The sequence below is a fragment of the Coregonus lavaretus genome (genome assembly GCF_964263955.1).
Source record: "Coregonus lavaretus genome assembly, chromosome: 22".
Lineage (NCBI taxonomy): Eukaryota > Metazoa > Chordata > Actinopteri > Salmoniformes > Salmonidae > Coregonus > Coregonus lavaretus.
This window is the reverse complement of record NC_140009.1, coordinates 45,553,163-45,580,965: the sequence shown is the minus strand read 5'-3', so window position 1 is coordinate 45,580,965 and position 27,803 is coordinate 45,553,163. Positions and strand designations below refer to the sequence as shown.

The 27,803-nt window shown below is 43.1% G+C and overlaps 1 protein-coding gene across 1 annotated transcript in view; it reads right to left on the bottom strand.

The window, feature by feature from the left end:
• LOC311149594 (zinc finger protein castor homolog 1-like) overlaps positions 1-27,803 on the bottom strand; it is a gene marked incomplete at its 5' end in the record, with an annotated part of 113,827 nt that overhangs the window by 35,559 nt on the left and 50,465 nt on the right. Inside the window, 2 exons of the mRNA XM_084186768.1 lie at positions 14,883-14,973; positions 18,536-18,601. Of these exons, the coding sequence (XP_084042894.1) occupies positions 14,883-14,973; positions 18,536-18,601 (157 nt within the window). The remainder of the gene's footprint in view (positions 1-14,882; positions 14,974-18,535; positions 18,602-27,803) is intronic.

Sequence of the window (27,803 nt, the reverse complement as noted above, 5' to 3'; positions counted from 1 at the left end):
GGAAGAAAGCTTAAATTATTGTTAATCTAACTGCACTCTCCAATTTACAGTAGCTATTACAGTGAAATAATACAATGCTATTGTTTGAAGAGAGTGCACAACAACAACAAAAAGTATCACGTTAACTGGTTTGATACATTCACCTCTTAAGGTAAATAATGTACTTACATTCAGTTATCTTGCTCTTATTTGTCATCCTAAGGGTCCCAGAGATAAAATGTAGCTTAGTTTTGTTTGATAAAATCAATTTTTAAATTCAAATGTGGGAACTGGGTTCTACAGTTTCAACCACTGCTGTCTCTGGCTCCACACCAACCCCGCCCGGCCATCTAGATGTGTGAAAGTTAGTGTGTAAGCTAATGATCCATCATGTATGACATTCCTGGTGTGTAAACTTACATTTTGTATTAGCATATCATTTTGTATGTTCTCTATAGTTATGTACTTGAAAATGTATCAATTGACCAATTGGGCAGACTTGATACAAAATAGTCCAGCATTTCAATGCTTCATTGGATCAATCTGAAACTTTGCACACACACTGCCATAATCTAAATTGCGCCTAAACTGCAATATTATATTGTGGCCTTTCTCTTGCATTTCAATGATGATGGAACAAAAAAAATTGAAAGAAAACTCATGTTTTTTTGTTTGTATTATCTTCTACCAGATCTAATGTGTTATATTCCCCTACATTAATTTCACATTTCCACAAACGTTCTTCCTTCAAATCAAATCAAATCAAATTGTATCTGCCACATGCGCCAAATACAACAGGTGTAAGGTAGACCTTACAGTGAAACGCTTACTTACAAGCCCTTAACCAACAATGCAGTTTTAAGAAAAGAAAAAAAAGGTTGGTAAAAAATAGATAAGTAAAAAATAAAAATTGCAAATAATTAAAGTGCAGCAGGAAAATAATATAACAGTAGGGAGGCTATATACAGGGGGTACCGGTACAGAGTCAATGTGCTGGGGCACCGGTTAGTCGAGGTAATTGAGGTAATATGTACATGTGGGTAGAGTTAGTGACTGTGCATAGATAATAAACAGAGTAGCAGCAGCATAAAAAAGGGGGTGGGTTGGACAATGCAAATAGTCCGGGTAGCCATGATTAGCTGTTAAGGAGTCTTATGGCTTAGGGGTAGAAGCTGTTAAGAAGCCTTTTGGACCTAGACTTGGCACTCCGGTGCTGCTTGCCGTGCGGTAGCAGAGAAAACAGTCTATGACTAGGGGGGCTGGAGTCTTTGACAATTTTTAGGGCCTTCCTCTGATGCCGCCTGGTATAGAGGTCCTAGAAGGCAGGAAGCTTGGCCCCAGTGAGGTACTGGGCTGTACGCACTACCCTCTGGAGTGCCTTGCGATCGGAGGCTGAGCAGTTGCCATACCAGGCGATGATGCAACCAGTCAGGATGCTCTCGATGGTGCAGCTGTATAACCTTTTGAGGATCTGAGGACCGATGCCAAATCTTTTCAGTCTCCTGAGGGGGAATAGGCTTTGTCGTGCCCTCTTCACGACTGTCTTGGTATGTTTGGACCATGATAGTTTGTTGTTGATGTGGACACCAAGGAACTTACTGTCACGCCCTGACTCAGGGGACTCAGGGTGGGAATATTCTATGTTGTGTTTTCTATGTTGCAGTCTAGGTGTTGTATATCTATGTTTGGCCGGGTGTGATTCCCAATCAGAGACAGGTGTCGCTCGTTGTCTCTGATTGGGGATCATACTTAGGCAGCCTATTGGCACTCGTTAGTTGTGGGATCTTGTTCCGTGAGTAGGCTTGATTTGTGTTTAGCTTTAGGACTTCACGTTTCATTGGTTTGTTGTTTTGTCGTGTGTTTATTAGTTAAATAAACATGTACACATTTCACGCTGCGCCTTGGTCTGACCCGTCCTTAAACGAACGTAACACTTGAAGCTCTCAACCTGTTCCAGTACAGCCCCGTCGATGAGAATGGAGGCGTGCTCAGTCCTCTTTTCTTTTCCTGTAGTCCACAATAATTTCCTTTGTCTTGATCAAGTTGAGGGAGAGGTTGTTTTCCTGGCACCACACGGCCAGTTCTCTGACCTCCTCCCTATAGGCGTTCTCATCGTTGTATGTGATCAGGCCTACCACTGTTGTGTCGTCAGCAAACTTAATGTTGGTGTTGGAGTCGTCCCTGGCCATGCAGTCATGGGTGAACAAGGAGTACAGGAGGGGACTGAGCATGCACCACTGAGGGTCCCCCGTGTTGAAGATCAGTGTGGCAGATGTGTTGTTACCTACCCTTAGCACCTGGGGGTCCTGAGCTACAGGCAGTTAGATTTGGGCATGTCATTTTAAGAAAATTGAAAAAAAAGGTCAGATCCTTAAGAGGTTAACAGTTTTTACAGTCATTTTCTTAATGGGTGCATGCTTATTAGTAACTGGAATAAGCAATTTCATAAATGTGTCAAGAGCAGTGTCTGTTGGCTCCTCATTACACACCACAGACCAACATACATTCTTTACATCAACAACATAGGAATCACTACAAAACTTGTATGACCTCTTATACACAATATTAGGCCCAGCCTTTGGAACTTTGGTTTTCCTAGATATGGCTACTATATTGTGATCACTACATCCAATGGATTTGGATACTGCTTTCAAACAAATCTCTGCAGCATTAGTAAATATATGATCAATACATGTTGATGATTTAATTCCTGTACTGGTAGGTTCACTGATAACCTGAACCAGGATGCAGGCACTTGCTACAGTTTGAAGCTTTCTCTTGAGTGGGCAGCCTGATGAAAGCCAGTCAATATTTAAATCACCTATCTATTGATATCACATACATTATCAAGCATTTTGCACATGTTATCCAGATACTGACTGTTAGCACTTGGTGGTCTATAGCAGCTTCCCACCAGAATGGGCTTTAGGTGAGGCAGATGAACCTGTAGCCATAATACTTCAACAGTATTTAACATGAGATCATCTCTAATGTTCACAGAAATGTGGTTCTGAATATAAACAGCAACACCTCAACCATTGGCATTTCTATCTTTTCTGTAAATGTTATAACCTTGTATTGCTATCACTGTTTCATCAAAGGTATTATCTAAGTGAGTTTCAGAGATAGTCAGAATATGAATGTCATCTGTTACTAGCAAATTATTGATTTCATGAACCTTGTTTCTTAAGCTACATATGTTAACGTGGGCTATTTTGAGCACTTTTCTTCTGGGATGCTTGTTGTTATTACTTTACTGGGAAGCTTTGCAATAGTAGATGTGCTCATGTTCTTTATGTTAGTGCATGGTGAGCTGCACACAGTGGACTTCCTCCTAGGGCACACCGGCTCGGTGCTAACAGTATAAATCTGGTTCTTAGACACATGATTACCAGATACAATAGCTGTAGGATTAGCAGAGGCATTCAGGGCATAAATTAGGTTACTTATATTGTGTCTACCGACACCCCTAGTGTAATGTACATTTGCTGAAGCATTTTAACAACTCTGTGTCACAATGGTAGGGATTAGCTGAGCTGGGCTTGGGTCATTGCTAGGTCATTGTCTCAACGCAGCCTTATAATGCTGTGAAAGGATTCAGGAACCCAAATTATTTGGGTGGATCCCATCCTCCTTATAAAACGTGTTATGTTTCCAAAAGGTATTTAAATTGTTTAACAAAAGCTACACCCATTGAGCTGCAATAATCATGTAGCCAGTTGTGAAGAGAGAGAATCCTGCTAAAGCATTCAATGCCACGATTCAGAGAGGGCGCATGGCCAGATATGTTTTTTTTGTCAGTGTCTAGCAGCTTTAAAATCCAGTTTCAACTGTTCAGAACTGCCCTTCATAATGTCATTAAAACCCACATGGACTACGATAGAATCGATTTCCTTGTCCTGATGTAGTACATTTGGGAACAGCTTAGTAATGTCATTTGCTCGATCTCCGGGATAGGACATTGTTTTTGCACCAGGAACGGTCACATTTCTTACCATGGAGCTGCACAAAATGAGTCTCTTGAGCAGTGGAAACGCATTCTTTTGAGTGATGAATCACGCTTCACCATCTAGTAGTCTAATGGACGAATCTGGGTTTGGAGGATGCCAGGAGAACGCTACCTGCCCAAATGCATAGTGCCAACTGTAAAGTTTGGTGGAGGAGGAATAATGGTCTGGGGCTGTTTTTCATGTTTCGGCCTAGGCCCCTTAGTTTTAGTGAAGGGAAATGTTAACCCTACAGCATTCAATGACAGTCTAGATGATTCTGTGCTTCCAACTTTTTGGCAACAGATTGGGGAAGGCCCTTTCCTGTTTCAGCATGACAATGTCCCTGTGCACAAAGCGAGGTCCATACAGAAATCGTTTGTCAAGATCAGTATGGAAGTACTTGACTGGCCTGCACAGAGCCCTGACCTCAACTCCATCGAACACCTTTGGGATGAATTGGAACGCCAAATGCGAGCCAGGCCTTATCGCCCAACATCAGTGCCGACCTCACTAATGCTCTTGTGGCTGAATGGAAGAAGGTCCCTGCAGCTATGTTCCAACATCTAGTGGAAAGCCTTCCCAGATGAGTGGAGGCTGTTATAGCAGCAAAGGGGGGTCCAACTCCATATTAATGCCCAAGATTTTGGAATGAGATGTTTGACGAACAGGTGTCCACATACTTTTGGTCATGTAGTGTATAACAAGTGGAACTTTTGGATTGTGAGTAAAGTCTTCAGTCCACATCTCTATTACTTTCTATTCCCTCTGTTTTTTTTTATTAAAATGGATCACTTGACCTGCAAGACCACAATTCCGATGTTCCGGGCTTTGGCAAAATTATGTTCCATGCAGATGGTTTCTCTGACTTACAATGTGGGGAAAAAAGAGACAACAAAACAAGCAAACAAACGAATGAACCAAAAAAACAGTTTCCCTTTCATTTCCATCAATGAAATATGATTCCATTTTAATTAAAGCATTAACGATGCGGTTTTTGCTCTGGTTTCGGCTGTAATAAGGAGGGAATATGATAAGATACCCTCCTCAAAATGTAAAAGCCTCTTACACTGAGGAGCAGAGAAGAAAAACAGAAAAGTGACTCTGGAGAGCAACCAAATCTGCCGTAATTGGTCTTAGGCCCTATTCCCACTGGCAATGCGACATTCTTGGTCGCCAGCTCAAATTAACCATAAATATCAGAGTAGCCACTAGCCAGTAAGCACAAACTACTGAACAATCCAAGCAACATTTCTTCTAAAACATATTACACTATTGAATAATGTATTCAAACAGTGGCAGTCGGTGACGTTTAAGATAAGGGAGGACAAATATTTTTTTAATGAGCATGGCCTTATTTCTATTACAGCATATTGGATGACTGAATTTCATATTCCATTCACCCAGCTCAATGTAACAGCGATAGGTTTAGGGTACTTAATACATACAACTAAAATGTTCCCTATACCCATCATGAGGTTGCTACAACCTAGCCTATGAATGAAAGTTTACAACGTAGGTTCACAGGTCGAAACATTCAATACTGCCTTGCACACTCTTGCCTGCATCTAGCTGATCTAGGGTGTAATAATTAGTCCAACAGTTGCAAACAAGGGTTTATATTGGACAAATTCAGGTATGTTTATCCCTGTTTCGTTTAGTTTTTTAACAGAATTGGCTAAATGAATACACTCCTGATCACACGCAAACACAGTTCACTTTCATAGCAGCCACGTGCAAACAGTATGATCATTTTGCTCGTTGTATAATTCCTTTTCGCATCTACACACTCTCCTCCTCTCACCTTTTCCCTTTGCTTGTGGACTTCAGTGCACAACACATCAGCTGTGTGACGAGGGAAAAAGTCATTTCTAAGCTAAACCTTATTATCATAACCGCTACAAACAGCCTACATAGTTGCCACTATATTAGCTAACATCATAGTCAACATAGCTACTAGAATTAATGCTTTAGTAAACCCGCTACAATCATGCAGTACAGTGTACAGTCAGCAAGCAGTTTAGCAGTTACACCGGCGGGCCCCGATGGCAATAAATGAATGTTGGATAGCCAGCTAGCTAACATAGTATCCCTCTCTGTTTGAGCCGGGTGTTTGAGTAGTCTAAATTAGCTAGCTGCATTCGCTAGTGGAAAGTGGAAAAACAAATACAATGAAATATCTCTCTCTCTCGCTCTCTCTTGCTTCTCCTTCATTTTTAAAGAAATTAATTTGTTCAAACTGTTCAACTATTGTCTTTCTCTCTTGTTGAGTGAACTACTCACCACATTGTATGCACTGCAGTGCTAGGTAGCTGTAGTTTATGCTTTCAGTACTAGATTCATTCTCGGATCCTTTGATTGGGTGACAATGTCAGTTCATGCTGCAAGAGCTCTGATAGGTTGGAGGACGTCCTCCAGAAGTTGTCATAACTACTGTGTAAGTCTATAGAAGGGAGTGAGATCCATGAGCCTCCTAGGTTTTGTATTGAAGTCAATGTACCCAGAGGAGGATGGAAACTAGCGGTCCTGCGGTTACACCATGTTGCTACACTTCAGAGTGCTGTTGAGGCTACTGTAGAACATTGCAAAACAGTGTGTTTTAATCAATTATTTGGTGACGTAAATATATACTAAACAAAAATATAAATGCAACATGCAACAATTTCTAAGATTTTACTGAGTTACAGTTTGTATAAGGAAATCAGTCATTTGAAATCAATTCATTAGGCCCTAATCTATGGATTTCACATGACTGGGCAGGGGTGCAGCCATGGGTGGGCCTGGGAGGGCATAGGCCCATCCATTGGGGAACCAGGCCCAGCCAATAAGAATGAAAAATCCCCACAAAAGGGCTTTATTACAGACAGAAATAGGTTCTGGGCTGGTGTGGCTATGTGGTCGGCGGGTGTTGTGTGACAAAACTGCACATTTTAAAGTGGCCTTTTATTGTCCCCAGCACAAGGTGCACCTGTGTAATGATCATGCTGTTGAATCAGCTTCTTGATATGCCACACCTGTCAGGTGGATGGATTATATTGGCAAATGAGAATGCTTACTAACAGGGATGTAAAGAAATGCGTGCCAAAAAATTTAGAGAAATAAGCTCCCATTTCTGGGATTTTTTTGAATCAAGGATGCTGGAGCTACTTAAATCCATATGTACAGTAGAAAGATAGATCAGGGCAAAACATGTGATTAAGTTATTCTAAAACACATCTAATTGCGTAAATAAAGTATGGTACTTGCTGATGTGTGAAGCATGTGTTCCACCAAGGTGCAAGTAAAAGATTTTGGAAACTAAGGCAGCTGGTTGCCTTTCCTTATTTCTTGACCTATTTCCCACCCCTTATGTAATTCTGTAACTTACGGTAGTGCTGTATAATTCTGGCAGAGCATTCCTCACTGATAACTGAACTATTGATTTCCCATTCAAAATAATTTCATTTGGGACTGATTCTTTTTGGCTGTAAATGAGAGGAAAGTTGACCTCCAGACGTCCCACTGCGTTCGATCCGTCATGGAAGCCAAAATTAGCCTGGTGATAGCTAACAAGGGTAGAAAAGCTCCTTTTTCAGTTGGAGTCTGGGAGCTGGAAGCCACTTGACTTACTCCACATATTTCAGGATTTCCACCACTGTGGTGGATGCACACACAGGCCCATGAAAGGAGAATTCCGCTGAGGGTGGTAGCAGGATAAATCAAATAAAAAATGTGTTTTATTTGTCAAAAACAACAGGTATAGACTAACAGAGAAATGCTTACTTACGGGTCCTTTTCCAACAGAGTTACATTAAAAAAACATTGTGACACGAGAAATAAATACACAGTGAATAACGAATAACAATAATAAGTAAAAATAACATGGCTACTACACTGCTCAAAAAAATTAAGGGAACACTTAAACAACACAAATAATCTTATTAAATACTTTTGTCTGTGCTGACAACAAAATCACACAAAAATGATCAATGGAAATCAAATGTATCAACCCCATGGAGGTCTGGATTTGGAGTCACCCTCAAAATTAAAGTGGAAAACCACACTACAGGCTGATCCAACTTTGATGTAAGGTCCCTAAAACAAGTCAAAATGAGGCTCAGTAGTGTGTGTGGCCTCCACGTGCCTGTATGACCTCCCTACAATGCCTGGGCATGCTCCTGATGAGGTGGCGGATGGTCTCCTGAAGGATCTCCTCCCAGACCTGGACTAAAGCATCCGCCAACTCCTGGACAGTCTGTGGTGCAACGTGGCGTTGGTGGATGGAGCGAGACATGATGTCCCAGATGTGCTCAATTGGATTCAGGTCTAGGGAACAGGCGGGCCAGTCCATAGCATCAATGCCTTCCTCTTGCAGGAACTGCTGACACACTCCAGCCACATGAGGTCTAGCATTGTCTTGCATTAGGAGGAACCCAGGGCCAACCGCACCAGCATATGGTCTCACAAGGGGTCTGAGGATCTCATCTCGGTACCTAATGGCAGTCAGGCTACCTCTGGCGAGCACATGGAGGGCTGTGTGGCCCCCCAAAGAAATGCCACCCCACACCATGACAGACCCACCGCCAAACCGGTCATGCTGGAGGATGTTGCAGGCAGCAGAACGTTCTCCACGGCGTCTCCAGACTCTGTCACGTCTGTCACATGTGCTCAGTGTGAACCTGCTTTCATCTGTGAAGAGCACAGGGCGCCATTGGTGAATTGCCAATCTTGGTGTTCTCTGGCAAATGTCAAACGTCCTGCACGGTGTTGGGCTGTAAGCACAACCCCCACCTGTGGATGTCGGGCCCTCATACCACCCTCATGGAATCTGTTTCTGACTGTTTGAGCAGACACATGCACATTTGTGGCCTGCTGGAGGTCATTTTGCAGGGTTCTGGCAGTGCTCCTCCTGCTCCTCCTTGCACAAAGGCGGAGCTAGCGGTCCTGCTGCTGGGTTGTTGCCCTCCTACGGCCTCCTCCACGTCTCCTGATGTACTGGCCTGTCTCCTGGTAGCGCCTCCATGCTCTGGACACTACGCTGACAGACACAGCAAACCTTCTTGCCACAGCTCGCATTGATGTGCCATCCTGGATGAGCTGCACTACCTGAGCCACTTGTGTGGGTTGTAGACTCCGTCTCATGCTACCACTAGAGTGAAAGCACCGCCAGCATTCAAAAGTGACCAAAACATCAGGCAGGAAGCATAGGAACTGAGAATTGGTCTGTGGTCACCACCTGCATAACCACTTCTTTATTGGGGGTGTCTTGCTAATTGCCTATAATTTCCACCTGTTGTCTATTCCATTTGCAAAACAACATGTGAAATTTATTGTCAATCAGTGTTGCTTCCTAAGTGGACAGTTTGATTTCACAGAAGTGTGACTGACTTGGAGTTACATTATGTTGTTTAAGTGTTCCCTTTATTTTTTTGAGCAGTGTATTTAGCAGTCTTCTTTACCAGTCTTATGGCTTGGGGGTAGAAGCTGTTCAGGGTCCTGTTGGTTGCAGAGTTGGTGCACTGGTACGGCTTGCCATGCGGTAGCAGAGAGAACAGTCTATGGCTTGGGTGGCTGTTATCTTTGACAATTTTTTGGGCCTTCCATTGACACCTCCTGGTATAGAGGTCCTGGATGGCAGGGAGCAAGGCCCCAGTAATGTACTGGGCCGCACTCATCACCCTCTGTAGCGCCTTGCGGTCGGGTGCCTTGCAGTTGCCGTACCAAGCGGTGATGCAGCCAGTAAAGATGCTCTCAATGGTGCAGCTGTACAACCATTTGAAGATCTTAGAGCCCATGCCAAATCTTTTCAGCCTCCTGAGGGGGAAGAGGGGCTGTCTTGCCCTCTTCACAACTGTGTGGGTGTGTGTGGACCATGTTAATTCCTTAATGATGTGGATACCGAGGAACTTGAAGCCCTCGACCCACTCGACTACAGCCCCATCGATGTGGATCGGGGTGTGCTCGCACCTCCGTTTCCTGTAGTCCACGATCAGCTCCTTTGTATTGCTGACATTGAGGGAGAGGTGGTTGTCCTGGCACCACACTGCCAGGTCTCTGACCTCCTCCCTGTAGGCTGCCTAATCATCGTCGGTGATCAGTCCTACCACCGTCGTGTCATCAGCAAACTTGATGATGATGTTTGGGTCGTGCGTGGCCACACAGTCATGGGGGAATAGGGAGTACAGGAGGAGACTAAGCACTCACCCCTGAGGGTCCCCCTTGTTGATGGTCAGTGTGGCGGATGTGTTGTTGCCTACCCTCACCAACTGGGGGGCGGCCAGTCAGGAAGTCCAGGATCCAGTTGCAGAGGGAGGTGTTCAGTCCCAGGGTCCTGAGCTTGGTGATGAGCTTGGAGGAGACTTTGGTGTTGAATGCTGAGATGTAGTCAATGAACAGCATTCTTACATAGGCATTCCTTTTGTCCAGGTGGGTGAGGGCAGTGTGGAGTGCAATAGAGATTGCGTCATCTGTGGATTTTTTGGGGCGGTATGTGAATTGGAGTGGGTCCAGGGTGTCTGGGACAATGGTGTTGATGTGAGCCATGACCAGCCTTTCAAAGCATTTCATGGCTATAGATGTGAGTGTTACGGGGCGATAGTTATTTAGGCAGGTTACCTTGGCATCCTTGGGCATGGGGACTATGGTGGTCTGCTTGAAACAAGTTCGTTTTACAGACTGGGTCAGGGATAGGTGTCAGTGAAGACCTTTGCTAGCTAGGTATTCCATCTGGCCCCGCGGCCTTGCAAATGTTAACCTGTTTAAAGTCCACAAATCAAATATTGCATGTGACAAACAGTTTCATAACTTACGGCAAGGTCAAGCAAGTTAATGTTTCCGACAGTTTACTAAACATCTATTGATTTAGAGTTACTGCAAGTCAGCACAAAGAAAACAGCACTGCCTCCGCTATTCCAGCACCATTTTAACATCATTAAAACAACTAGGCTATAAATGCTTAGTCTAATATGTTTTACATTTACATTTCTGTCATTTAGCAGATCCTCTTATCCAGAGCAATTTACAGTAGTGAGTGCATACATTTATGTACTGCCATGCTCTACCAACTGAGCCACACCGGAACCCCTAATACAGTGAATACAAAAACTTAAAGATACCAAAAACAATTTAGTTCAATCTATATTTAAGTGATAAAGCCCAAGAAGCCGGTTTTTGGAGGATATATTGGCACAGGTGTTGTTAGGCCCAAGACGAAGGCCCGAGACTTTTATACGACGGGTTACCAACAAATTCAAATAATGATTTACATATTTTAATTAAAATTATTAATATATTCATACTATTTCATCCTTCCACAAGATATAGTCCCGACACAAATCTAGGGTTGCTACCCAAGCTGGCTGGACGTTCGTTCTATCAGTTCAGTTTTTTGGTTCTGTTCTAAATGTTCCATTGCCATACTGGCTGGCAACGTTCTTATCCCTTGCTTGCTAGTTAGCCAACTAGCTAACTTACAGTCATGTCAAACAGTGCAGCCAGAATAACAGAAAAGGAGCTGCATTTGCATTTCATTTTTGCTGTTTTCTAGTGACATTTATTTGGATACATCCATAACAATGAGCTAATGATGCGCGATTTCACCTGGTGTAGAAAATGTGCTCTCTCGTCAGGACACTGTTGTTCAGAGGAGCTAGCCAACAACAAAACTAACACAATCACTTCAAACTGACGCTGGAAAGACAGCAAACTAGCTGCACTTCGTTTTTCAATTGATAGTTCTTTGTATATATCCATAAAAATTATGCTGATTCATGATTTCGACTGGCTGAGAAAGCTGCCTACCTCTCTGCCTCATCCCGACTCCAGACACGTTTATTACTATGGGACAGCTGGAGATCGAATTTGAATATTGAAACAATGTTGCAAATGTCGGAGAAACAGACAGCAAAATGTATACACATCTCCGCTGTTGAAAACTAAATGTTAGTCTAAAATAAATGTGAGATAATGTCTAGATGCTTTTTATAGTGGAGATCAAGTTCATAAATTGCCTGGCTGGGCTGATGAGACAGTGGATTGCGCAGTCAGATGGAACAGAGTAAATAGGCATTTTAACGTCATAGATTTAGCCGGTTGTAACTTGTGGAATAGATACCAGCTGGAATGCGGTTTTAACCAATCAGCATTCAGGATTAGACCCACCTGTTGTATAATGCTAAATAACATGTGGCTGTCCATGGTACTGATTTATGTGTGTGTGTGTGTGTGTGTGTGTGTGCATGTGTGTGTTTGTGCGTGCGCAAGTTAAAAAAACATGTTGACTCACCCTACCTGTAGACTAGTTGAACGCCAATGCCATCCTCCCCTCTTTAATGTTGGCTATGACTCTGTCATACAGTAGTACACGCTTTTAGTTTTGTTGTCATAGGGTAACTGACTAAAATGCTTGCTATCCTAACTTCCTTGCATGGGCAATAATGAACCAGCTAAGTTAGCTAGCTAGTTAACGTGAGCCTACTAGGCTACATCTAGGCTACATGCTGAACTGAAATTGTCTTAAGTGGCACAATATATGAATTTATGGTTAGATCAGAATCTCTTTTATAATCATTGGCCTGTACGGAGAATTATGTCAAAACCACAAGTCCAAATCCCCATTTCCATCCATGGCTTAGGAAAGGGCAGCTGTAGCTAGCTGGCTACTGCAGGACAACACAAGCAGACCAAAAACAGACACGTTTTTCTGACCATGGTGTTTTGCTTTTGATGTGATTTGATTGGTGTGAAGCCAAATGCCAACTGGCCTCCGTTGGGGGGGGGGGGGGTTGCTGCGCCAGGACTACCCACAGTTGAGTCAGCTCAACGCTGATTGGCTAATTCTTTAATAAAAAAATTGTTATCAAGGGAGGTCTACTGTTTGCTGGCATCAATCAATCAAATGCAATGGCGGTAAAACAGATTTCAGTTTCCTTGCATTCCTTGGTCTTAATGCCAGCATTGGTTTGTGGTGGTAAATAGGCAGCTACAAAAAACATTTTGGTAAATACGTAGTATAGTCTGCAGCTTATCATGATGTACTCTATCTCAGGTGGGCAAAAACTTGAGAATTCCTTAACATTAGAGATCGCACACCAGCTGTTGTTAACAAAGAGACACACCCCTCTTCCTCGTCTCACCCGAGTCTGCCATCTGGTCTTGACGATGTATAGAAAACCTGCGAGACGTACACTGAGTATACCAAATATTAGGAACACCTTCCTGTGGGAAGCATTGGAGTTTACATGGGCCAGCATCCCTGTGGAATGCTTTCAACACCTTGTAAAGTCCATGACCCAACGGATTTAGGCTGTTCTGAGTGCAAAAGGGGGGGTGCAACTCAATATTATCCAGAAGCTGTTTTCGGTCATAGGAAATGATGGCAGAGACATTATGTAAAATCAAGGTTAAGATCAGCGTAAAAAAAAAACATACAAAATAGCAGAATTGGTCAGGAGCCCGTAAGACGGCTACTATCCACTGCAGTGCCATCTTTCAACTAGATAATATTCTAGGAGTGTGTCATGTAACATATCATGAGTTCTCACTGACACCCAAATGTCTAGATTGACTTGAAACCAATCTAGAAGCCCTTCAAGTCAATGAGAGATGGGGACTTGACTTGAATAACCCCAACTAAAATTCTAAACGACAACTTCAAATAATTTCAAAGCCCTTTTTCCCTCCATTATATTCAGCCAAATAGACATCTTGTCTAACACTGAAAGTAGGACTTTTAGATTTTATGCGTTGTGACAAAGATTAGAGCTACAGATGCCTTAATTCAGAAAAGCAGATGGAACGGTGGAAAAACATACAGCTTGAGTTGTGTGAGGATTTTACATCTTCGACAAATCTGCTTGTGTTTGCCTAATTCTTTTAGACCATATGCTCAGGCAAACATACAGGCCTGTTTTCTGATCTGCTTAACATTTTTTTCCTCCCACCCTGTGTCATATATGAATACTCTTGGGACAGGAACAAGATTAATCAAGTGAAAGGGGATTAAAAGCAGTCCCAGAGCAACGGCTGCTGTCTCCAGGAAAATAAAATAAAAACATTGAAAAGGAACCATATTTCAAGCATATTTACAATTAACCCGGGATAAAAGGCCAATTGTCAAAGACCAATTGTGCACAGAATTAGCTTAGTGAGAGAAAAAAGGTATTGGATGAGTGCCAGCAGTCATAATCTGATCAGCGGACACACGTCAACAAGGTTTCATCTGCGCAAGCCTTTGTTAGGCGTGAGCAGAGATGAAGTGATGACATATTATTCATCTCTGTATATCATAGAACCCCCAGTTCTCTCCTTCGAGTGGTCAGGAAGAAACAGAAGATACTGCATTTGTGAACAGAACACTGAGTTATGGAGACGTTTCCGAATCACCCAGGTAAATAAACCTAATAAACCTTTATTTAACCTAAATCAAGGTTAAATAAAGGTATTCAGCGACACTGGTTCTATGGGTTCTTACAGTAGGGGATGTAGAGTACAGCACATTTGGAGGCAATGAACCATGGCTGTTCAGAGTACAGCATTACCCCGCTGCTGTTATCTCGTTTGTCATGGTGACACAAGGCATGGCCTAGACTACAGAGAGGGGGAGCCTGCAATTTGTGGGAGATGGGGAAACAAGGCAAACAAGTGTCTGACTAGGCCACCTAGATGGGGGGTGTACGGTATCCATTTGAGGAAAACCTTACAAAACCTCTAATAGGTAGTAGTTACTTTTGTCATTGGGAGTGGGGACCTTTGTCAGAGGAAGTAGGGACTTAAGTCATAAGGTATAAGAATTCCTTGAAATGTACACCTTAGAGGTTTTCAGAAGGTTGTACGGTATACATTGTGGACATTCCTACTTCTCATAGCAAGGGACTTTTGTCATAGTAAGGGTGTCCTAAAATGTGCAATATATGTGGTGTTCAGCACACAGCTACTCACCTGGTAGTTGCACTCTGGGTCCATGCAGTGGTAATGCTCCCTGTACTGGTAGGCACAGTGCACATGTCCACAGTGCTGGCGCCCTGAGAACCTAGAAGTCAAGTGACAAAAAAAGAGGGTACAGAGTTATTTCATGGGCCATGTGGACTTCACACTGAGTGATTTTGTCATGACTAATCAAGGAACAGGTGTAAAATCTATGGCGAGTCCAATGCTTTTTCTCAACACACTGGCAACAGTCATAGAGCAAAGAGGAAGTTATCATCATGAAAAAAGCGCTTAAAAATGATGTTATTGAGGTATCAAATCATGAATGCTTTTTTGCAATTATAGTATTGCCTAAATATAGAATCCCTCCCTAATTACCTTGGGTGCATCTCTCATTCTCTTCTGGCGATTAATTAGGAAAATGACAAAAACATCACTCTCATGAAGGGAAACACCTTGACCTAACCCAAATGCCCATATTTAACATTCAAAGTCTCTATCACTACCTAAAGGGAATCCAAGCACCTCACAGAGAACCACCTCCTAATCCTAACCATACCTCCAAAACAACTAATCTCACCATGCAAAAAATAATGTTTTCCGCACACCGCCACAATTGACTCGCCTGTCACACCAATTTCGACTCCTTTTATTTTCAAAAGCAGCCGGTACATAGACACGTATTAAACTGTAAACCCCACACATGATTCTCTCATTTGCCCACAATTTGAAACCTTGCCAAATCAATGTTGTGGCGTTTTCTCTCAGGTTAACCACACTTGCTATAATCAAAGGAAGGTTAGGTTCTGCTGAGAGGCTTGAATGGATCTACACGCTACTACCACCCCTCCTTCCCCTTCCCCTCTCCCTGACAGTAAGAGTCTGACTAGTTAAAGACTTCTCCAGTTAAAAGAGTGGGCCACATTTTCCTGCGAGTTTACGGGCCTGATTATAAGCCTGACGATGATGACTGTTAAAACACTCAAATTACAACAGAAAACACACAAATAAACATTTGCACTGCCGCTGCCAAGAGCCCCATCTGCTTGAAACGCAGAGGAGGAAGAAGGGGCTACGTAATATATGTTTTCCTTTCCCTCTCTCTCTCTCTCTTTCTCATTCTCTTTCTCTCTCACCCCCTGTAGGATTATCCCAGGGCTGAATTTACCGATCACTTTTCGGTAGTTCATTAAGCTAATAAAACGGCAAATCCACTACCTTTTAAAAGTTGGTGGTGTGGTGGGGGGTTCGGGGTATGGTGGTGGTGGTGGTGGTGGTGGTGGTGGTGGTGGGGGCTTCGGGAAGGTTTGACGGCTTCTTTAGAAAAACAACAACACAGAAACGGAGCGAAAAGTACAGTACATTACACACACACACACCAACCAACCAACCCTCCCACCATCGCTGCTTTCCTCAGACCAACACACACATTCGCACACACAATTCCCACTTGGCGTTTCGGGGGGCCTAATAGGCCGCTACTACAGTGAGGGGAAAAAGTATTTGATCCCCTGCTGATTTTGTACATTTGCCCACTTACAAAGACATGATCAGTCTTTAATTTTAATGGTAGGTTTATTTGAACAGTGAGAGACAGAATAACAACAACAAAATCCAGAAAAACACGTCAAAAATGTTATAGATTGATTTGCATTTTAATGAGGGAAATAAGTATTTGACCCCTCTGCAAAACATGACTTAGTACTTGATGGAAAAACCAGAGGTCAGACGTTTCTTGTAGTTGGCCACCAGGTTTGCACATATCTCAGGAGGGATTTTGTCCCACTCCTCTTTGCAGATCTTCTCCAAGTCATTAAAGTTTCGAGGCTGACATTTGGCAACTCGAACCTTCAGCTCCCTCCACAGATTTTCTATGGGATTAAGGTCTGGAGACTGGCTAGGCCACACCAGGACCTTAATGTGCTTCTTCTTGAGCCACTCCTTTGTTGCCTTGGCCGTGTGTTTTGGGTCATTGTCATGCTGGAATACCCATCCACGACCCATTTTCAATGCCCTGGCTTAGGGAAGGAGGTTCTCACTCAAGAGTTGAGATGATGCCAAAAGAGCTCGAATTTGGTCTCATCTGACCACAACACTTTCATCCAGTTCTCCTCTGAATCATTCAGATGTTAATTGGTAAACTTCAGACGGGCCTGTATATGTGCTTTCTTTAGCAGGGGGACCTTGCGGGCGCTACAGGATTTCAGTCCTTCATGGCATAGTGTGTTACCAATTGTTTTCTTGGTGACTATGGTCCCGGCTGCCTTGAGATCATTGACAAGATCCTCCCGTGTAGTTCTGGGCTGATTCCTCACCGTTCTCATGATCATTGCAACTCCACGAGGTGAGATCTTGCATGGAGCCCCAGGCCGAGGGAGATTGACAGTTATTTTGTGTTTCTTCCATTTGAGAATAATCGCACCAACTGTTGTCACCTTCTCACCAAGCTGCTTGGCGCTGGTCTTGTAGCCCATTCCAGCCTTGTGTAGGTCTACAATCTTGTCCCTGACATCCTTGGAGAGCTCTTTGGTCTTGGCCATGGTGGAGAGTTTGGAATCTGATTGATTGCTTCTGTGGACAGGTGTCTTTTATACAGGTAACAAACTGAGATTAGGAGCACTCTCAGCTCATTACCTGTATAAAAGACACCTGGGAGCCAGAAATCTTTCTGATTGAGAGGGGGTCAAATACTTATTTCCCTCATTAAAATGCAAATCAATTTATAACATTATTGACATGCGTTTTTCTTGATTTTTGTTGTTGTTTTTCTGTCTCTCACTGTTCAAATAAACCTACCATTAAAATTATAGAATTATCATTTCTTTGTCAGTGGGCAAATGTACAAAATCAGCAGGGGATCAAATACTTTTTTCCCTCACTGTATTCAGCTGCAGATTAAATATTAATATTGCCACGGTACAGAGATTGTGGCGCATCTCCCGTTACAATAGAAAGAACGCAGATCAAAGAGCTGCGGCAATAGTGGGTGCATGAAAGGATTTAAAGAGGGAAAACTGAGACTAAACACTAACAGGGAAGCTCTTTAAAACATCAAACTTTCCCCCCTTTATGCAAGGGGGTGGGGTTCGGGGGGTGGGGGGGGAGTCGACAACGATTACAAAGCTGGGTTTTTAGCATAAGTTTGCGCTCATTAGTTGTGCCCCCCCCCCTCTCCCCACAGCACCCCAGATAACCCCAGTCGTATTTTTGGTCCTCCTTTTCTGTCTTTTTTCCTCCCTTCATCCTCTGCCCTTTTCTCTTTTTCCCTCTCTCCCCAAAATGGACATTTAAACTGTATCTGGCCTCCTTGCGCATCAACTCCCAAGATGACTAGACAAATTTGATGCATTATGCAGCGCAAATATCAAAACAGTTATTGGCAGTGCCAGCAGAAGCCTCATTAAAAATTCCTTAATTAAATCTTCTTGGAAAATGTAATCAGTCCAAGGAAGGTTTTGTGTGTGCGTATGTGTGTGTGTGTATGTGCACTGTGAACATTTCAGTGCCAGGGCTTTGATTTGTTATGGATTGGAGAAGTAATCATTAACGCCAAAGCCACATTATCCTTTATTTTTAAAGTGAACAAATAAACAAGTGATAATCACCTTTCTAGTTTCAATGTCTGGGACAACATTTGTTCCACTGGAGAGGGTGGATTTACATACCTGCCAATATATTTCTGGTACAGGTTGATGTCCTCGGTGACAGATTTCTCCGGTGGTAGGCCATTCCTAATGCAAGCAAACACAGAATAGACACGATTAATGGGGGATTGGACGCATTGTTAATAAAGACAACTAACAAAATATTTACTTTCAAGACATTTCAAACTACGGGCTATCAATATACATTTTCTGCAACAGAACAGCGGTTTTCACGCGGGTATGATTCAGGAAGGTATAAACACACTTTGATGCATGCCATCCCAACAATGAAAGGCAGGGTAAACACATTAATCATGTATGGGGCTATTTTGGAGAGCGATCAGATGCTAATCTACAAAATGGGAATATGCAAAAGTTCCCAAAAAACTTATTTTCTAAACATTCCTAAGGTCCCTGCCTCCAAAGGCTGTTGTCATGTTGTCTCATCAGGGTTATGGACTGACTTAAAACAAAAGGAGTAGACAGGGTTCAATGGAACAGAAGGCGTTGTTTCAGTTGGCGACAATTTGGGTAGAACCAATAGGGGGTGGGGACTGAGTTCAATCAACAGAAACGCAAGTTTAAAGTGGCACACCAGTCTCATTTTTACCCTAATTTTACACCAGATTTACTTAACAAATGGCACATCTCAATAGGTAGTCCAGGTAAGTCATGATATAGCACAAGTGGGGGGGGGGGGGCTTTCCTCTTTTGTTCTGTATTGCGCCTCTATTGTTCCTCAAGAGAGCACAGATTCCCATTAGACCAACTCCTTGCAGTTGTGTCTAAAAAACACTTTTTTGCTCAAAACATATTTCTGTACCATTTAGTTTCTGTACCATGTACTTTACTTTATTTATACTTGAAATATCGCTTTTCAACAGTAAAAGTTCAAAAATCGCTGGAGGACATCTTTAAACTCAGGATAGATGTTTCCCCCAACCAGGGGCGGTGTGTTCATTAGGGCGATATGGGCGACGCACCGCCAAACGGGAAAAGGAAGGGATTTTTTTATAATCAATTATATCACGGCAACAGTAGTTATCAGTGTTCTAATCTAGATGTCTGATCTGCCACTAAATGTCCAATCAGGCTAAAGTCGTGCTTCAAATGCCCCCGCCCCTTTTGGGGCGATTTCAGTCAGGTTGAAAATCGCCCCAGAAGTCTCTCATAGACTCTCATGTAAAATCTATTTTTTTCAAATATCAGAGCTTTCAATACAATCTCTATGGGTTCCGGGAGGGCTTGCACTTACGCGCTTTCGTCATACGTAACATAAGTAACCATGAACATAACTAAGAAAAGAGCGAGTAGCAGCGTCAATCAATTCACGTACTACTGTCAAGATGGCTAGCGTTCAGTGCAACTCGATTGTCTCTTTGAAAGAAGTTCCTTTTTGTCGGCGAACAAATCAAGATAAATTGGCAACGAAACAATTAGGACCTCCCAGACCAAATGTAATAATTCAACAGGTTTCTACTAAAGGGGGAAAGTCCTACACCCGAGGATTTTCCAAAAATTGGTACGAACGAAAAACCTGGCTAGCAGGCTGCGATGTAGCTAATGCAGTCTTCTGCTACCCCTGCTTACTCTTTCACCCTGAAGGCGGCAAGGCAGACAGCATGCTTGGACAGCGACTGGTGTAACGGACATGCACCATCTTTCAGAAAAGATTAAGAAACATGAGCTGTCAAAGACCCACATGGATAGCTGTTTGAGATTGTCTGCTTTGGGGAGAGTGAACATTGCCACTCAACTGGATGAGGGATACAGGCTAGCTGTCCGCCGCCACAACGATGAGGTTAGCAAGAACCGCCACATTCTCAGCCGGCTAATCCAGTGTGTGAAGTTTTGCGGAGTGTTTGAGTTAGCTTTGCGAGGCAAAGATGAAACTGAGGGCTCCACCAACCCTGGTATTTTTCTTGGACTTGTCAACTTTGTGGCACAATTAGATGAGGTGTTTGATGACCATCTTAAAAATGCTAAAGTTTTCAAGGGCACATCAAAGACCATTCAAAACGAGCTACTGGAGTGTATGCTAGCGGTCATGAGGGATCATATTGTGGAGGAGGTGAACTCGGCGAACTTCGTAGCTATCCAAGCTGACGAGACCACGGACGTTTCTACACAGACACAGCTGGTGCTTGTGCTGAGGTACATAGATAGCAACCACAAAGTGCAGGAGCGCTTTTTTGAGTTCCTTCCCATCTCGGAATCAACCTCAGTCTCAATCGCCAGTGTGCTTTTGGAGAGACTGAACGGTCTTTTTGCCGACGACGAGAAAGTCAAACTCATTGCGCAAGCTTAAGATGGAGCCAGTGTGATGAGGGGAGAGAAGGCTGGTGTGCAGCAAAAGGTGCGTGAGCATTTCAAGAATGCCCATTACGTGCATTGCTATGCGCATCAGCTGAATTTGATCATGCAGCAAGCTACTTCTCGCATCAAAAAAGTGAACATTTTCTTTTCCGATCTGAGCGGGATTGCAACTTTTTTTTCCCGGTCACCCAAACGCACCAGCATTCTTGACCAGACTGTTGCACGAAGACTGCCCAGACCTTCATCCACACGGTGGAACTTTAACAGCAGAGTCGTGAACACTGTCTACGAGAATCGAGACGACCTCATAGAATGTTTTGAAGCCATCTGGACGGGTTCATTGGGTTCATTTGACCAGCCCACCGTGAGAGAGGCATCTGGCTACGTGAGGATGCTACATGATGAAGATGTTATTTTTTTCCTGGGGCTTTTTCACAAAATCATGCCCCACGTCGACATTCTGTACCAGAAGCTACAGAAGAAGGACATCGATGCTGTCTTCATCAAACGTGCCCTCGACAGCTTCACAAGCAGTGTGCAGGACATAAGGTAAGATTAAACAATATCATTCGATCTTTCTCAAAGCAGAGCTTTATTTGAAAATGTATGCATGAAAGGAGACTGCATTTGTGTTTGAAATTACATTATTCTCATTATATATGGCCAGTGGTGTAATCTAGCTTATTTTATATACTATGTGTACTGTACAGTGGTGCTCATAAGTGTATTAACACATTCTAAAGTTGACTAAAAAGAGGAATAAAAAAATAAAAAAATCATCTTTTGGAAATTGATCTTAATGACTTAATTAAAAACGTTGGAAAATCCAACCTTTAAGGACACCAATTTTCTTTTCTTTTTATTCCTCTTTTTAGTCAACTTTAGCATGGGCTCATAAGCTTATGAGCACCACTGTATACTGTGCTGAACATCCAGGCTATGTGAGACACAAAGGCTAACTTAAACACTAAAGAGTTTATGCATCCCTGCCCATTTTAAGTGGAACTGAAGTATTTGTACTATACATGGATACATTGCATATACCTGTGCATCACATAGACAACAATACTGTACAAAGCCAACAAACACATTGGTCTGTTTGCCTTCAGGGACTCCTCTCAACAGCAGCTGCAAGAAGCAACAGGAGCCAAAAGACCCAGAACAGCTTTGAGAGAAGAGGAGAAGCAGAGGCTGTCTGAAGAGGTCTGCAACACCATCCTGGATCACACCAAAGAAAGGTTCTCTTTCTCTGGCCACCTTGTGAGTGCTACCTTACTGCAAGCAGACATGTTTGAAAGGTACTGCCATTCATTTCCTGATGAGGCTCTGAATGCCACTGTGAATGCATACCCCATGCTGAGCAAGGCAAAGCTCAAGACAGAACTATCTCTGATCTATGATAATCCTGAATTCAAGGGCTGCTGTGGTGCACTGGCACTGTACCAGGTTCTCATGAGCTACAACCTCCAGGAGACGTTCTCTGAGACTGTGACTCTGTTGAACATCCTCATAACTACTCCCATGACAACAGCTGAAGCTGAGAGATGTTTCTCAACTTTGACACGAGTTAAGACATTCCTGCGAAATTCAATGGGCCAGGAACGTCTGAATGCACTGGCCATGCTTTCCATGGAGAGGGAACTAGTCCTCAGCATGCCTGATTTCAATGAGAAAGTCATTGACCGCTTTGCTGCATTGAAAGAGAGAAGAGAACAGTTTCAGTACAAGTAATGTAGCCTCTCTCTCTCTTTGTCCCTCCCTGTCTGTCTCTTTAACACACACACGCCCAAATCAGTTCACAGTTGATGTTGTTTAAAATAGTTATTTTTCATTTTTTTTTTAGTAAAAAAAAATAAAAAATCTGTTCATGTTCATTTTTACAAATCTATACAATTGGCCAGAATATGGTTGTTCATATTTACAAATCTATACAATTGGCCAGAATATGGTTGTTCATTTTTACAAAGCTATACAGATAGCTGTGTTTACCTTTTCTAGAAATTATTTTCAAATTCTGTTTTCAGGCAAAATGTCTATCACTGTTCATTTTCACAAATCTATACAAGAGGGCAGAATATGGAAGTCTATAAAAATGTCTTATTACCAATAACTTGCATCAATGTTTTCAGTAGCCTCTATCAAAAGCTCTTGCTTGCTTGATGTGAACTATGCTCAGGTGCACATATTTCCAATTCAACCATGAGGCCTTTTTGAAGCAAGTAATGTGTTTATCAGTATTGACTTATATGCTGCCCCTGTTTTCATGTTGTTGCTGGACATATATTTTTTAAAATGTGTGTAGGTCACCTAAATCATCAGAAAAATTGCCCCCCCTGAGAATTTTTTCAGGAGCCGCCACTGCCCCCAACACAACCCTCTTCATGGTACTGACTGAGATGTGACCTGCCTTGAGAGTGAGGCGTGGTTGCCCCCAGAGGTCCTGCTGATAATTAGCTCCACGTGAGCTACAAATTGGCAACTTAATTTATTTGTATGCATTTTGAAATTTATTTTAATGCATGACATACATTTGCAAATGTATTTGGATTACATAGATTTGTATGGACATACAGTGCCTTCGGAAAGTATTCAGACCCCTTGACTTTTTCCATATTTTGTTACATTACAGCTTTATTCTAAAATGCATTAAATTAATAAAAACTCCTCAGCAATCTACATACAATACCCCATAATGACAAAGTGAAAACAGTTTTTTGGGGGGGATACCTTAATTACATAAGTATCCTGAACCTTTGCTATGAGACTGGTAATTGAGCTCAGGTCCATCCTGTTTCCATTGATCATCCTTGAGATGTTTCTACAACTTGATTGGAGTCCACCTGTGGTAAATCCAATTGATTGGACATGATGTGGAAAGGCACACACCTGTCTGTATAAGGTCCCACAGTTGACAGTGTATGTCAGAGATTGTGTCGAGGCACAGATCTGGGGAAGGGTACCAAAAAATTCCTACAGCATTGAAAGTCCCCAAATTGGATTGTGTCGAGGCACAGATCTGGGGAAGGGTACCAAAAAATTCCTGCAGCATTGAAGGTCCCCAAAAACACTGTGGCCTCCATCATTCTTAAAGGGAAGAAGTTTGGAACCACCAAGACTCTTCCTAGAGCTGGCCGCCCGGCCAAACTGAGAAATCGGGGGTGCAGGGCCTTGGTCAGGGAGGTTACCAAGAACCCGATGGTCACTCTGATAGAGCGCTAGAGTTCCTCTGTGGAGATGGGAGAACCTTCCAGAAGGACAACCATCTCTACAGCACTCCACCAATCAGGCCTTTATGGTAGTGGCCAGATGGAAGCCACTCCTCAGTAAAAGGCACATGACAGCCCGCTTGGAGTTTGCCAAAAGGCACCTAAAGACTCTCAGACCATGAGAAACAAGATTATCTGGTCTGATGAAACCAAGATTGAACTCTTTGTCCTGAATGCCAAGCGTCACAAATGAAGGAAACCTAGCACCATCCCTACGGTGAAGCATGGTGGTGGCAGCATCATGCTGTGGGGATGTTTTTCAGCGGCAGGGACTGGGAGACTAGTCAGGATCGAGGCAAAGATGAAATTGCAAAGAGATCCTTGATGAAAACCTGCTCCTGAGCGCTAAGGACCTCAGACTGGGGCGAAGGTTCACCTTCCAACAGGACAACGACCCTAAGCACACAGCCAAGACAACGCAGGAGTGGCTTTGGAACAAGTCTCTGAATGTCCTTGAGTGGCCCAGTCAAAGCTCAGACTTGAACCCGATCGAACATCTCTGGAGAGACCTGAACATAGCTGTGCAGCAAAGCTATCCATCCAACCTGACAGAGCTTGAGAGGATCGGCAGAGAAGAATTGGAGAAACTCCCCAAATACAGGTGTGCAAAGCTTGTAGCGTCATACCCAAGAAGACTCGAGGCTGTAATCGCTGCCAAAGGTGCTTCAACAAAGGACTCAATACAGGGTCTGAATACTTATGTAAATGTAATATTTCCATTAAAAAAAAAATATATATATATATATATCTTAGCAAAAATGTCAAAAGAACTGTTCTTGCTTTGTCATTATGGGGTATTGTTTGTAGATTGATGAATGTAGAAAAACTTTTAAATCAATTTTAGAATAAGGCTGTAAACTAACAAAATGTGGAAAAATTAAGGGGTCTGAATGCTTTCCGAAGGCACTGTACATTTCTATATTTCACGGTATGTGTGCACACTGGGGATGACTTTGGGTTAAGCTTCCCTGAGAAGGGTGCTCTCTCTAGCATTTCCCCCTACCACACAGCTACAGCCTACACCCATTGCTACCCTAAAGCCTGAAGAAGACCTATGTGGGCAAAGCCTGGAAGAACAGTGCCTAAGTGCCTGGAATTGGGAGAATTTTATATAATAATAGGGCCTTGACTAACTAGAGAAAAGGTCAAAAAGCAATCAAACAAGCTATCAAGGAATGTCTAATAGAGCTATATACAGTGAGGGAAAAAACTATTTGATCCCCTGATGATTTTGTATGTTTGCCCACTGACAAAGAAATGATCAGTATATCATTTTAATGGTAGGTTTATTTGAACAGTGAGAGACAGAATAACAACAAAAAAGTCCAGAAAAACGCATGTCAAAAATGTTATAAATTGATTTGCATTTTAATGAGGGAAATAAGTATTTGACCCCCTCTCAATCAGAAAGATTTCTGGCTCCCAGTTGTCTTTTATACAGGGAACGAGCTGAGATTAGGAGCAAACTCTTAAAGGGACTGCTCCTAATCTCAGCTTGTTACCTATATAAAAGACACCTGTCCACAGAAGCAATCAATCAATCAGATTCCAAACTCTCCACCATGGCCAAGACCAAAGAGCTCTCCAAGGATGTCAGGGACAAGATTGTAGACTGGAAGGCTGGAATGGGCTACAAGACCAGCGCCAAGCAGCTTGGTGAGAAGGTGACAACAATTGATGCGATTATTTGCAAATGGAAGAAAAACTAAATAACTGTCAATCTCCCTCGGCCTGGGGCTCCATGCAAGATCTCACCTCGTGGAGTTGCAATGATCATGAGAATGGTGAGGAATTAGCCCAGAACTACACGGGAGGATCTTGTCAATGATCTCAAGGCAGCTGGGACCATAGTCACCAAGAAAACAATTGGTAACACACTACGCCATGAAGGACTGAAATCTTGTAGCGCCCGCAAGGTCCCCCTGCTCAAGAAAGCACATATACAGGCCCGTCTGAAGTTTGCCAATTAACATGTGAATGATTCAGAGGAGAACTGGGTGAAAGTGTTGTGGTCAGATGAGACCAAAATCGAGCTCTGTGGCATCAACTCAACTCGCCATGTTTGGAGGAGGAGGATCTGCCTATGACCCCAAGAACACCATTCCCACGTCAAACATGGAGGTGGAAACATTATGCTTAGGGGGTGTTTTTCTGCCAATGGGACAGGACAACTTCACCGCATCAAAGGGACGGGGCCATGTACCGTCAAATCTTAGGTGAGAACCTCCTTCCCTCAGCCAGGGCAGCTCCTGAGTGGCGCAGTGGTCTAAGGCTCTGCATCGCAGTGCTAACTGTGCCACTAGAGATCCTGGTTCGAATCCAGGCTCTGTCGCAGCCGGCCGCGACCGGGAGACTCATGGGCGGCGCACAATTGGCCCAGCGTCGTCCAGGGTAGGGGAGGGAATGGCCGGCAGGGATGTAGCTCAGTTGATAGAGCATGGCGTTTGCAACGCCAGGGTTGTGGGTTCGATTCCCACGGGGGGCCAGTATAAAAAAAAAATATATATATATGTAATCACTAACTGTAAGTCGCTCTGGATAAGAGCGTCTGCTAAATGACTAAAATGTAAATGAAAATGGGTCGTGGATGGGTATTCCAGCATGACAATGAACCAAAACACACGGCCAAGGCAACAAAGGAGTGGCTCAAAAAGAAGCACATGAAGGACCTGGAGTGGCCTAGCCAGTCTCCAGACCTTAATCCCATAGAAAATCTGTGGAGGGAGCTGAAGGTTTGAGTTGCCAAACGTCAGCCTCGAAACCTTAATGACTTGGAGAAGATCTGCAAAGAGGAGTGGAACAAAATCCCTCCTGAGATGTGTGCAAACATGGTGGCCAACTACAAGAAACGTCTAATCTCTGTGATTGCCAAAAAGGGTTTTGCCACCAAGTACTAAGTCATGTTTTGCAGAGGGGTCAAATACTTATTTCCCTCATTAAAATGCAAATCAATTTATAACATTTTTGACATGCGTTTTTCTGGATTTTGTGTTGTTATTCTGTCGCTCACTGTTCAAATAAACCTACCATTAAAATTATAGACTGATCATGTCTTTGTAAATGGGCAAACGTACAAAATCAGCAGGGGATCAAATACTTTTTTCTCTCACTGTAGAGCTAATCCCGGCCATCTTCCCAAACCCTTTGTTTGCTAGCGCTAACAAGGACTAGCTCCCCAAACCCACTTGTTTGCTTGCTTCAGAGTGTACTCGGGCTTGTGGTGTTAGTGTTAAGCCTAGCCCCTTTAAATCTCAGGGAGGTTAGTCACAACTCCAAAGTAATTAAAGGGAGAGTTGTTCCTCCCCAGCCGAAGGAGGAAGTCAGTCACTTTATGATGACTGTGCTAAATCAGTCTCCGCAGAGAGCGCCCAGCAAGTAAACACTTAATGGGCCTTCGCTACTCATCACGTCATTAATCTATTGGCGCCATGCACTATTTCACCCTACATTCACATTGGCTGTTGTGGAGGTGGCAATTACCTTTGCATTAGGCAAACTGACTCGCAGTGGCAGTTAAGTGTATGTGAGACGCCCATTATCTCCAAGGTGTCGCACAGAGACACAATTTAGGAGAATTGTATAACATTAAAAACCTGTAATCTTTTGAAAACATGAGCTAAATAAGAACGGGAGGATTCAATTGATGGCCTATTTGATTTAATTATTCAAGGAGGTTTGCATAACCATCTTTTGATGCAATTACCAAA